The sequence below is a fragment of the Pleurodeles waltl genome, chromosome 5 (assembly GCF_031143425.1).
Source record: "Pleurodeles waltl isolate 20211129_DDA chromosome 5, aPleWal1.hap1.20221129, whole genome shotgun sequence".
In the NCBI taxonomy this organism is placed as follows: domain Eukaryota; kingdom Metazoa; phylum Chordata; class Amphibia; order Caudata; family Salamandridae; genus Pleurodeles; species Pleurodeles waltl.
The window spans coordinates 952,482,166-952,495,292 of record NC_090444.1 but is presented as its reverse complement, the minus strand read 5'-3'; the positions used below and the strand labels follow the sequence as shown (position 1 = coordinate 952,495,292).

General features: G+C 46.6%; 1 protein-coding gene across 2 annotated transcripts in view; it reads right to left on the bottom strand.

The window, feature by feature from the left end:
- Positions 1 to 860: 860 nt before the first annotated feature.
- The window catches only part of NANP (N-acetylneuraminic acid phosphatase), a 90,250-nt gene continuing 77,983 nt past the window's right edge, over positions 861 to 13,127 (bottom strand). For both annotated transcript variants that reach the window (XM_069235073.1, XM_069235072.1), the window contains exon 3: positions 861 to 5,434. In XM_069235073.1, the coding sequence (XP_069091174.1) occupies positions 4,799 to 5,434 (636 nt within the window). In that variant the 3' untranslated portion in view covers positions 861 to 4,798. The remainder of the gene's footprint in view (positions 5,435 to 13,127) is intronic.

Sequence of the window (13,127 nt, the reverse complement as noted above, 5' to 3'; positions counted from 1 at the left end):
TCTCTGCGTAAACTTCAAAATCGAAGAACGTCCTGTGTCCCCAGCCTCAGGAACTTCCATGACACCATGACACTTCATTAAACTCTGAAGACATGGTAGTTACCAAACCTATATTATCCTGCAGCAGCAATCACTTGGAGGAGTGATCAGGCCCAACACTATTAGATGACTGTGAACCAGTCAACAACTATCAGCAAACACTTACTGCTCCTTGGTTGCACTTGTCACATGAAGTTCCACAGTCGCAGTACAAGTTTCGTCCTCACTCACAGCAGCTATTTATACACTTAGCCACCTCTCCAAAGTGCTCCCGAGTCTGACAACCAATCTTTCTTTGCTGTGCGTCTCGCTTGTTGTGCCATGAGTGGAGTGCAACATATTGTGGACTCATGCGCATCTCCTGCACATATACAAAGTCCTCCTCCGAACTACTGCTCAAGTACGTTACCAGCAGCTGCACACCTACCAACTCACCACACTATCTTCTACTTAAATCATCAAGCAGCCATCTACAATACGACTGGAGCACCTTCATTAAATCACCCAGATACTTTAATCACATCAATAGCATCCTTCTAACTATGTAGGTAACAGAACTTCACGACCACACAAGTGGCCATAACGTACTATATAAATGGCAATGAACATTAGTGGCCCACTTTAGAGTTTGACAGGTAGATTAAGTGCCCTACTCCCATACTCTCACTCCACCCATCTCATTTAGAGACAGACAGACGTAAGAATTGTGTAGCCATGTCTGCCTGCAAGTGGTGCGGCATGTTGCACTGTTCTGTCTTTATGTAATCTAAGGCATTGATGTACTTGTTACTACTACCTGTAAATGATCATTAGTATTCTGAGTGGCTGGTTTCCCCCTTTCCTGGTTTTCCTGTCTGCATCATATACTTTTTTTGGTACTGTGTACAGTGTCACTTTTGATGTGTTGAGCTCGCAGTTCTAAGTTTGTTTTACTTTCTGTTTGTTATAAACCACAATAAATAATTAAAAAAATATTTTTTGAAGTATTCAGTCGAAAGACTACTTCCTCTGACAGCCTGACCGAGTAGAAGCATCTAGAGGAAGGGAATTACACTGTCCTATTTTGGGTGGATGGTGTAATTCCTTTTTTTCCTGTCTGTCACATATGCTAGACTGGATCCGGAAACTTCTGAAATAGCTCTCCTGCACTTGAGTAGGGGGCGCTGACTCATGATGAACACTGAGCTTCAAAACACAATGACATCATCAGAAGTATAAAGCGCTTCACCCAATGCCTTGATGTCAGATCTACTCAGTTTTTACTGCAATCAATAAGAATGATATCTTCGAACAAATGCAGTGCAACAACTAATTTGGCATCTTTTTACATTATGGTAGAGGGTTTTTCAGAATGGGGAGGAGGGAGGATTGGTGAGGGATCTTCGGGTAGATAAGAGTATTCACCAAAAATATCATTACCAAAGATGTGCAACTTTTTCTTCTGGCAGATTCCACACCTTTAAATAGAATCCCAGGTAATGTTCCCTTAGTAGAAGAGTCTTAAGAAAACTCAAATAAGGCAATCCTGCGAGGTGGAATCTCTGAAATCCCCATCCCTCCTCATTTCCAAATCCAAACAGTAATGTTTGGCAAAGGTGGGTATGGAACACCAAATTACAGCTTTGCAAATGTCCAGGGGAACTTCCCTGGATAACACACCTGTAGATGACTTCACTCTAGTGGAGTGTACTCTGATATCCTTGGGCCGCTTTTACTTTGCCAGAGTTTAGTAGATGTTGATACACAAGATAATCCATTGCAAAAGAGTTTGTTTGTGAACTGCTTTTCCCATTTTTATTGCCTACATAGTATTATATAGGATAGTATACATAGTATTAATAGCTGTAATTAGAACTAATCCAATGAAAGGCAGCCAAGCAGGATGCTTGAGCATGATGGAGGAGCTCATTATCGTAGCTATGAAACCAGCCTTTCTAATCTGAAGGGAAACATCTTGCCCATATTTAACAACCTCTGCAAAATGAACTTGAAGATGAAAATGAGGGTTCGTAAATACCGAGGCTGCCATGTTCCAAAGTTTGTCTGTATGATGCCCGTGTAAAAAGGCATCATTTAAAGATAGCAAAACTAGATTTCCCATTGAGAATGCTTTCTTTCCCATCCTTTCAACTTTTTAAGATTTCCACTGAGGTGGTTGAGTGGGAAAAGCACAAGGATTATGTTGGGACATGGACAACTTGACCATCAGACGTTACCACAAGGGGTATACAGAAACAAAAGAATGATCTCTCGAAGGTGGTTTTTAGCCAAATGCTATCGTCCTAAAAACAGCTTGACAAGAATACAGTTTGGACTATGGGTGCTTTACTGCCTTAAAATGGTAAAAGAGGCCCAGCTGAGGCCATCTCAAGTGGGTCTGATCGAGGGACTATGTCAGTTTTGGGTGGTGTCCAGCCCACTTGCTTCTTGGAGAGATATGAGGTCTAAAACCAAGTTTGTGTCATTACCGTCCCTTTGATATTCTGGAGACTGCTGATCTGAGTTTGACCCCCACCCCCCCCCCAAAAAAAAAAAACAATTGGGAATGGCCTCTTGATATTGACCTTCTTTTAGAAGACGATGGAATTGACTACTAGATATGGATTTTTTTTTAACAGCCAGCATTAGTTCATCAGTACCTGTAAGGGGCTTCAGTGATCACAAGAGAGATGAGATGGCACCAAAGGCAGTGATAGTGGTTCCGTGGTTGACTTCAAAAGCGATGCTAAGATTGGCAGTGGAGGCAGTGACAGGGTCAGCAGTGACAAGGGAGACAGACTTGTTAGATGTTCTGACTTTGTTGGTGGCATCAACCTCAGGAACAAATGGTCCACAGCGACAGTGAGTGAAAATTGGCCAGGTAGGCCCCTAATGGCATTAGAGGGACATGTGGATTCGAAGGGAAAGTGCCAAATGGAGTCTCATTAATTTCCATTGAGGCTGGGGCGCTCCAGAGAGGACTGCTGCCCTTTTAAAAATATCCATCATGTCTTGCAAGGAGGAGGATGGATATGTACCCTCGATCTGGAACTCGGTGTATGTCACAGCCGGAACTGGAACAGTTGGTGGAGTCGGAGATGGAGATGGCATCGGAGGCTGGATCAGCCGGCGACGACTGAGGAGAAATCTCCACTAGTGCAGGCTCTGTAAACGATGAAGCTGGAGATGTGTTACCTTTTGATGTTTATCATCTTGAAGAAGATGAGTGCTTCCTTTTCTTTTTGTGATGCCTCCTCTTTTCCTCGGAAGACTTTGTAGATGGTGAGGGGTGAGAAGGTAACCTCACCCGTGATGAGGACCTTGACCGTGTGTTCCAACGACTCCTACTGTCTTCTTCTGTGCAAGCCTTGAACAGCTTCGTTTGCATTCCTTGCTGGCCTTAGGGTGCATTTGGATGCAAAAGGCACACTACAATATATGGTGCCTAGGACCGACCACCAGTTGTTATAGGGGGTCCAAGTTGAACATAATACGATCACACCAACAACATGGCTTGAAACATGATTTTTTCAGTGGCAACATATCCCATGCATTGCACCAAAAAACGTTTTGAAGTGTAATTTTCTCATGTGAGGTGAAGTGAAGTTCCAGACCCCCATCAAAAGGTGTGGAAAAAACGGAACTGACTTCATGGCACAGGGCAGAGCACTTTATACCTCTGATGATGTAACTACAGCTCCAAGCTCAACACGGACCTGGATTCAGCACCTCCTACTGGCACCAGAGACCTGTTGAAAGGTTTTCAGATCCAGTGTGGCATGTGGGAGATTCACAGGTGAGGAATTCGCAGGTAGAGTAGAAGTATCAATAGGAAGTCCTTTATTTTCCGGTGTAATCCTGATGAATTGTTTTGCATTTTTTTCTCACGTTTACTCCCCCCCCCCTCCTTACAGGAGCAATATATTTCCCTATGAAGAAAACTTTTCCTCTAAATTCCCATGAAACATAACAGACCATGTTAAACTTTCATGAAAATCTATCCTACAGGTTTGTATATTTGCAGTGCACTTTCCAGGTTTTCTGCTTTACTAACCACCTTGTAACACTGCCTTGCCCCCATCCCAAAAAGTAAACAAGCAAATTCAGGCAAGCTAGCGGACTGCTAGTGCATATGTTCGCAACACCTTATTCACACTCAAATAAGGCGAGCAAAATATCTGATTATCAGGTATCTGGGTTTCAACATTAAACTACTTGAACATTTTCAGCATTTAGCAGCAAAACACCTGAGACACAGCACCTTGAGGACTACACCTTGCAGACTAGATAAAAAACACAAACTTTATCTTCCAAGAGGAACAGATTGTAAGTAGGAACACATCAGCCAGGCCTTCCCTTGTTAATGTGACCAACAATCAGTCCTACACTGTTCCAACCAATATACTGAAGCAATATGCAGGGTGGCAGAGGATGCAGTCTGTTATGTGGGTGTCTTTGTGGCAGTTGGGTAGCAGAGAAGTGGTGATTTGCATGCTTGTTCGTATTCTTGACTTTCTAACAAAGCACTTAACACTTTGACATCAATTCATCTGACCATTTTTGTTAAATATGTACTCAAATCTCATTGAGTTTATCAACATTCTTAATTGGTCATTTCAATCCATTTTTGATCCACTACTTCATTTAACTCTTTGCGTAGACACATATTATATGAAACAAAGGCTTAAAAACAGTAACCTGGTAATACACCCAAAGGAAAATTAACTTCAATTTCACCAAAAATATGTGTATACTATTTGAACTTAATTTTCTTTACCACTTAAGTTAGGATCGTAGGGAGGTCAAGCACAGAAGGAATGATGAAGTCCGGCGCAGGGAAGGGATTATCTGTCATTCCCATGTGTGCTGATTTATTGACCCAGACAGTTGCTTTTAAGCCAGCATTGAATCCTCCCTGAATGTCTGTGTCTAGGCTATCACCAACCATGACACATTCTTCAGGCTTCACCCCAAGTATGTTGCAGCAATGATGGAATATAGAAGGTGATGGCTTCTCCTCTTTATGCTCCCCACCCACAACAATGGCATCAAAGTATGACCTGCAGGCACATGCATCAATCTTTTCCCACTGCACATGCTTTTCCCCATTAGTCAACAGAAGCAAGAGGGCCATTTTCCGTAGTTCAATGAGCATGTGCCTTGTATCCTCAGCTAAGGTTACATGCTGCAGTCGAGTGGACTTCCAAAGATCATAGCATTCTGCTGCCATATGTTTGCACGCTTCTGAAGGCCGAGTTGCTTGAATCGCTTCTTCCCAGTGCAAGATCCGCTGCTTGTCGATATTCACCGCAGAAGGATCAAAACACTCATGGAGGAGTTTGGTTTGGTACTTTTCACAAAGGATGTTTGCTTCGTCTTCACTGAACTGATACTTGCTCTTCAACAAATGTATAACCTATAAGAAAAGAAACAGTGCATTGAGATGGAATAGTTGCTATGTAGCTCTATTTACCCATCACCACTGGTCTGTGCAGGTAATCATCAGTGACTGGCAAACTCAAGGCATACTGCAGACTTGAGAAACATTATTAACAGTCAGTACGGTGATCACCTTTGCAGCTCATCCACAACTGTAACTATGGGACAGGGGATTCAGTCAATGAAACAGGGCAGTTATATGCACAGGTTTTGAGAAGCAGGCTTTTTGAATGTATTCAAAGTACTACACCCGGCCTTAGATATCTAAACTGAAAATACTGCAAAGAGAAGAAAACACTGAAAATAGATCATGCTCTTCTCAGTGGCAGACTTTTCAGAAGTGCAGATTTCTACAGTCTTACCAGACAAGTTAGACAGATCGCTGCAATAAATTAAAATTAGTAACTGAAAAAAGCAAGGTCTGCCTATTCAAAGATGTGTATGTTCCAATACAACAAGATGGCAGTGACTAGAAATATCTGAGCTAGTGCGTGTTAAAAGACTGGTCATTTCTCTAGGTACCATGCTGTGCGATAATCGTAGTATTTGGCTTTTACGAGCATTTATAAGATCATTACATGGCCACGGCACATCGTAGATTGTTACGTGGTGCCACATCACAACAATATATCGCGGGTGAAGAAGGTGGCTAATGAAGTCATGTTCTACTTCAAAATTGTACATGCGTGGAATAACGGTTTCACCCTGTATCTACTGAATCACAGGTATACAAAAATTTCCAGCTTACATGACATCAAAACAATGCGAACCAGGTACTTTGGGTTTGCCAGTACTTATTTACCATATATGTGAAATTATGGAATGGGAATCATCATTTTTTAATTTGTCCTTGATACTGCCACTGTGGCGGTGCATAGCGCAAATTGTCAGACCATGTAGCTTCTGCATGAAGCATACAACACCTTTAACACATTACTCTCAACATTATTTGCAACAAAGGAGGAAATGCGGCTTAAGAATCAATGGAAAAGTGATCTCAGGGCGCACATTTTGGCACCTCTGCGAAATTTCCCTAGCAAGAAAGGTCACCTGGGAGAGAAGGTGGTAACCGCGAATACACCCTATCCTATACTGTGTGTCTGGCTGGGAAAAGATGGTAGATATACTTCCGCTGTTCTGCCCCTCATCTTCAAGGCACCAACTGTCATTTAGGAATAGAGGGTTGTAAGTAGCAGTGACTACTCCTCCAATCTCACACCCACCAACCTTCACATTCTAACCGTGGCAGGGGATGGAGGGATCAATATTGAGGGAGACTGGGGCAGACGTTTCCCTTGGGATACTCAAGCGGTGCCTGGGGGATAGCCGAGCAATGCTCTTGAACTATACATGAAGTGAACAGACAGTGGCCCTAGTTTTACTCCCATCTCAGCACAGAATAGACAGAATCAACTAAGAGGAAGTGAGCATTTCCCATTGTGAGAAAGTCAAGAATGTATATAGGAACAGGGGGTAAATTGGCTGTCACAACCTCAAACTCAAATTCAAGTTATTTATTTCATGCTTGCACAATAAAAAGTTACACGCATTAATATACCTCAGTTAAAAACCGCGTTTTACAAAATGATATCAAATTAGCTGAACATAAGATAAATTCATGCATAACGAGCTGAAAGTATTGGCTAGGGAGGAGGTAGTATTGAAATTTGCTTAATGACTTTCGAATTTATTTTCTGCTTGAGGCAGGAATTTAATAAGTGGTATATTATTTAAACACTAGATCGAGTTTTGTCTATAGAAATATATGCCCCTTTGAATCAGCAGTTGTCTCTGCAGATCTTTCTTCTAGTTTACTAATGTTGGGAGTATGGAGACAAGTTTGACTGGACAGTCTGCACCTATTAATGAACCACCAATTAGTCCATTGTGGCATCACGACTTTTGTGACATGGCCACCGGGTTTGCACACCATAAGTTTGTGTTTGAAATTTTTTAAGGAAGTTGTGTCAAAATAGGTTTGCCTCTGTGGGGCATGATCGTTTTTCAGAATACTAAAGGCATATGAGCGAATTGAAAGGTAATTTTTGTCTTGCAAGCGAGATGACAGAAACTTATTCTTATTAGGGTGCTTTTTTAATTAATTTAAGGTAACTGGAGTGGCCCAAAGCTCTTTTATGTGCAAGCTATTTAAAGATTCTTCCAGATGGGGTGTGGCCAATGAAGATGGTCGATAGAACGTGTTCTTAGGGAGCTCCGTCACCCCCACCAAATTATCCTACATTCATTCTGACTCCAGCTCGGTTCAGGCTGTGTTACACCCAGAGTTTCATCCTGATCGTGCGTGAGTCGCAGAGTGGGGACCGCTGTTTGACCTGCTCCTCCTGCAGCTGTTTTTCTAGCCTTTAGAGGGTTGGGCCTCCCAAGGGGTTCCGACCGTGGTCAGTGATCCGCACTCAGCCGGACAGTGCTAAACTCACTGGTGCTTATGAGACTCCGGTGATGCTGCACAACACTGTGGAGCACTCTAGGTCCAGGCCACTTCTCATGAACTCCAGGGATCCTTGTGACGCACAGCACCTGGCCTGGTAAGCTTTCTGTTCGGCTGTCCATCCTGGGAGTGAGCGGGCCGAGTAGAGTGGCTGGGCTGAGTATAGCTCGCCATCCGGCAGCCATCGGAATCGGCCTGTGGCAATCACTTCTGTATAGCCCGGGCCTGCCTTGGGCCAAGCGACTGAGCGCAAGTTGAGCACCTTCCTACATCTTTGCAACCACAACAGATTGCCAGTATTGTCTTAGGTGGAATGCTGGGCTGTGTGACCCTGCCTATTATGCGGCTTGCGCTCCGCACCCAGAAATCTCCTGCTGCAATTGTTGGTGACCAGCTATTCATGGTGGGGGCAGGCAGCATTGAGGAGTTTGGCCGGCAGCCCCACCCCTGTTTCTATGGCTCCCCACAAGCCTTTTGGCAGCCTGTGCTCAGACTGTTGGTCATTAACCCAGTGGAGCGCATGCATGGTGTGCTGCATCCAGTGCTCTGCCAGCTGGGTGGGGACTATCCTTGTGCAGCCCATGACCAACTATGGACCACACCTGGGCCCATGCTCGATTGGAGCGAACCCCACAGGGACTGAGTGCCGTGCAGTACGATCCTTGCTTCTAATACTGGTGCCTGCCCGGTGGACTTACCTGTGACCTGCAGTGGCCCGGCCTTACCATGACGGCTTGGCGGAGGTTCCTCTTGTTGATGCTGCCACCCCCACTAAGAAGAGCTGCTATTTGTTGGTTGACCACTGGGTAGGTTTCTTTTCCCCTGGGCAACAGACGCAGAGGTGCCCAGGGAGGCTCCAGGGCTTTAGAAAGACCACAACAGGGGACTGGTCTGCAGACTGCTTGACTCCTGCAGAGGTTGGGGGTCGCCTTGTCTAGACCTCTTGCCCCATCTGTGGCTGTCCCTGCAGATGGACGCTTGTCACCTGGGGACTGGGATATCCTTGGGACATACCGCCCTTAGCTCTTGGAGGTGTCGACTTTGACCCTTACGGCCAGCTCCAGGGCAGCCTCGCTGTTCAGGCGCGTTCCTGAGGAGTGCTTCATAGGCCCAATTGAGGGGTCAGTCTGCTGGCGAACTGAAATTTACTCAATGTTTTGTTGTGTAGCCTACTGATATGCCTTGAGGAGCCAGGGTCCTACATTCGTCCTTTCTCCAGTTACCTGGACACGGTTCCCTGACTCCACTGCTTAACCCTAGTCGAACCAGCTGTTAGCCTTGGGGAGGGACAGACCTCAGCGCCAGGCTCAAGGCAACACCATTATGCAATACACACCCACCCACAGGCAGTCACCGCACAGGCTCGCGCACCGTGGGTTGGCATCCTCTCCAGAGCAGTCCCCAGAGAGAAAGAGGCAGAGCATTACAAGCGGCCCTGCTGGCAGCCATATAGGAATCCATAAAGGCTCTGGAGGGGAAAATTGTAGGTGTCTCTGTTGAGTTTAACCTTCTAAGTGCTGCCTTAAGCAAGGTTGCCCACAAAGTTGAACACACCAAGTCTAAAATAACTATGTTGCAGTCGGAGATGCGACAAAACCACAGGTGTCATAAATGACAGGGGTCAAGTGTGACACCTGTTGTTGGAGACCTCGCTGGAGGCCCGAATTGAGGATGCAGAGGGGCACTTGCTGCAATAAGGCTCTTGGGGTTCCCGGAGCAGGCGAACGGCCAGTCGGCAGAGTCCTTCCTAGAAGGCTCGGTGCAAATCACTTTGCACCCTAGAGGTCTTTTAGTTTTCTTTGTGGTGGAGAGAGAGCACACCAGGCACAGGCCCTTTACCCATGGCGAAGGGCCCCCCTAGGGCCCTCATCCCCAGGATCATAAACTACGGCGACAGGGATGCCATCCTGAGAGCAGCCAGGGAGTTTTGGTCTTGCAGTTCGAGAATAGCAATATCGCAATATATTCAGATTACACCCACAGGGTGCAGGAGAGCCGCAAATCCTTCATTGTTGTAAAATAAGAAGCTCCACGAAATGAATCTCAAATACATGTTCCTATATCCTTCGAGGCTTAGAGTTCTGGTCGCTGGGAAGTCGTACTATTTTTGAACATCCAGAGGAAGTTTGGCCCATGGGGTTTGACTCCTCATCTCTCTGTACGCCCACTGTGTGCTGCAAACTCCTTCCAAGATCGTACCAGGAGGGCTCCAATAGTCGCTCTTGTGGTGGGGACCCCTGCCTACAGGAATAGCAGGAACTGGGTCGCATTGTAGTCCAAGAGTACAGTACCATAGACTCTGTCACAGAAGATCCCTCTCTGTTACCTGAGACTTTGCCTGCTCAGACTTTGATAGGGGTGCCCTTGGCTCCCCTGCACAGACCTCAGATGTGGTGCCCGAGACTGAAATATCCTAACTATGAGGAGCCCTTCCATTTTTTCTCTCCTACTTTTTCCTGTCCTTCTTCTTTTCCTTTTCTCTGTTTCAAAGGGTTGGTTGGATGCTTCAAGCCAGATTGTTGATCTTCTCTGGAGCATGGCTCATTTGGGGAGTGGACTTAACTGCGCAAGTGCCGCCTGAATGCTCCTGGGTGCGAGGGGGATTCTGAGAGGGCCACTAATCCCGATGTGAAGGAATTTACTTGTTTTTCCTCCACTCACAACAAGCACAGTTGATTGGACCATATACTGATCTTAGATTCTATGGATGGTGGGGTGGGCTCCGTTGCCCACTTGGCTTGGTATCTCTCAGACCATGCCACAGACCTCTGTGAGTTTGTTTGGGGGACAGCCTTCTGCTCGGCCTTCGGATGGAGAATGTAGAGGGGAGGAATGCGATTGCAGGGACCCTTTTGGACTACCTTGACTCGAATTGGTTCTCCACATCACACCGAGTGACCGAACGTGAGGCGATGAAAGTGGTGATTCGGTGGCACTATGTGGGGCTTTCCTGTGGGGTGCCTAGGATGCTCCAGTCAGAGCTCCAGCAGAGGGAAAATGAATTGGCACATGTCCAACAGCAGCTGCAGGCTGACGTCATAGGGCCCGAGCATAACTGACTGCACTGCTTTATGTGGAGGAGGTGAGAGACCAGTTGGAAAAGTATACCCTTAGATCGTACCATCAGCGCCTTCATAGGGAGGGAGACACCTCATGCTGCTTCATGGCCTGTCTCCTTTGAAGGGAGATTCCTCGATCACCAGTGCTCCATCTCCAGCGATCGGCCGGGGGGAGGAATGGGGAATATATGCACTCAGAGGGGTATTGTTTGTTGTGTGAGACCTTCCAGGCTCCCCTGGAGGGTGCCTACCCCAGCCCTCATACCCCCCTCCCTCCCCAGAACACATTCACACTATTTTAGCTCACATAGCTCTTCCACATTTGAATGAAGAGGCAGTCACAGATCTGGTTGCTCCTCTTAGTTTAGAGGAGATCCACGAGGTGCTCTGGGGACTTCCTCGTGGTAAATCCCCAGGTGATGACAGCTTACCGGGGGGAGTTTTACCAGGCTTTCACTCCTTCCCTTACTCAGCACCTGCTGGAGGTGTACATTAAGGTACTTAGGCCCTCATTATGACTTCGGCGGTCTTACAAAAAGACCGCCGAAGCCGCGGGTGCCACTATACCGCCAGTGCTGGCGGTATTTGTGGCTCCTTACACATCAAAATTGCAGCCGGCTCATAACAGAGCTGGCTGCAATGTTGATGTGCAGCGGGTACAGCAGCACCCATTGCGCATTTCACTGCCCAAAATTCAGGCAGTGAAATGTGCGATGGGGCTGTGCCTGGGGGCCCCTGCACTGCCCATGCCAAATGCATGGGCAGTGCAGAGGCCCCCATGGGCACCCCGAGTCTCCCTTACCGCCAGCCTTTCCATGGCGGTGTTTACCACCATGGACAGGCTGGCAGTTGGGGATTATGACTTCCTGGCGGAAGCTTGGTGGTCAAGTGGAGGGGGCGGCAATATGGCCGTGGCTAATGTGCCACGGTCATAATACACTGGCAGTACACTGCCAGCCTATTGTCGGTGTTACCAACCAGTGTACCGCCAGCCGCCAGGGTCGTGATGAGGCCCATAGTGTTGGGGTCCTCCCTCATTCTATGCAAGAATGTTATATCTTCTTGATGCTTAAACCAGGGTATGATGGCTCGAATCCCACTTCCTATAGACCTCTGTCCATGATCAACAAGGATTTCAAAATTCTCTGTAAGGCTCTCACTCTCCAGCTTGGCCCTGTCATGCATCGGTAGGTCCATGAGGACCAATGTGGATTTATCCCTGGTCACAATACCATGCTGAATCTAAGGCAGCTAAGCCATGTCCTACATGAGATGGAGTACAGGGAGTATGTTCTTGTCATTGGCTCTGTAGATACAGCGAAGGCCTTTGATACTGTTGAGTGGCCGTAATTGATGCAGGTCCAAAGTTCACTGGGGTTTCGCCCTCGGTTCTATTCCTGAGTTGGGTTGTTGTATGCCAATCCCATCACCAGGGTGCAGGTAGGAAAACTATACCCAGAGTCCTGGTCCGTTGGCAGGGGTACACAACAGGGCTGCCCCCTAGTCCCCCTTCTCTTTGCCCTAGCTAAGAAGCCGATGGCCATCTGGGTCAGACGGGAGCTTGTTCCCAGGGGTACTGCTGTGGGGGGCACTACTCATCTTGTCTCTCTGTATGCAGATGACACGCTTTTTCATATGTCTACGCCGGGACATCCACTTCCCCTTTTATTGGACCTTTTGGACAGGTTTTGTGAGGTGTCGGGTCTCCGTATTAATCATCGGAAGTCCCTGATCTTCCCCCTGGGGGCACTGATGTCCTAGAATCCTACGTCTTTACTGTCTCTCCCCTTGTGTTGGTAAACCAGCAGCTTTTGTTATCTAGGTATGAGGGCCGCACATACCCCTTGGAAACAAATGCAATATAACATCATTAGTGTACTTGGGAGCCTTCGGGTCTTACACTCTCCCAATCTTCCTTACTGGATGTGTAGCCATCTCTAAACTGGTCCTCTTACCCTGCTGCCTATATTGCATTCAACATTCTTTCAACCGTATCCCCCTCGTCCATTTTTCATCAGTTGAACACGTTGATTTCTTCTTTGGTTTGGGTGGGAGGTCACTCCCGGGTTGCCAGACACATCCTGATCTGTCCCTCAGAGGAGTATTTAACTTGGAACGATGTTATCTGGCTTTGGAAACTGAACATGCAGAACACTGGCTTG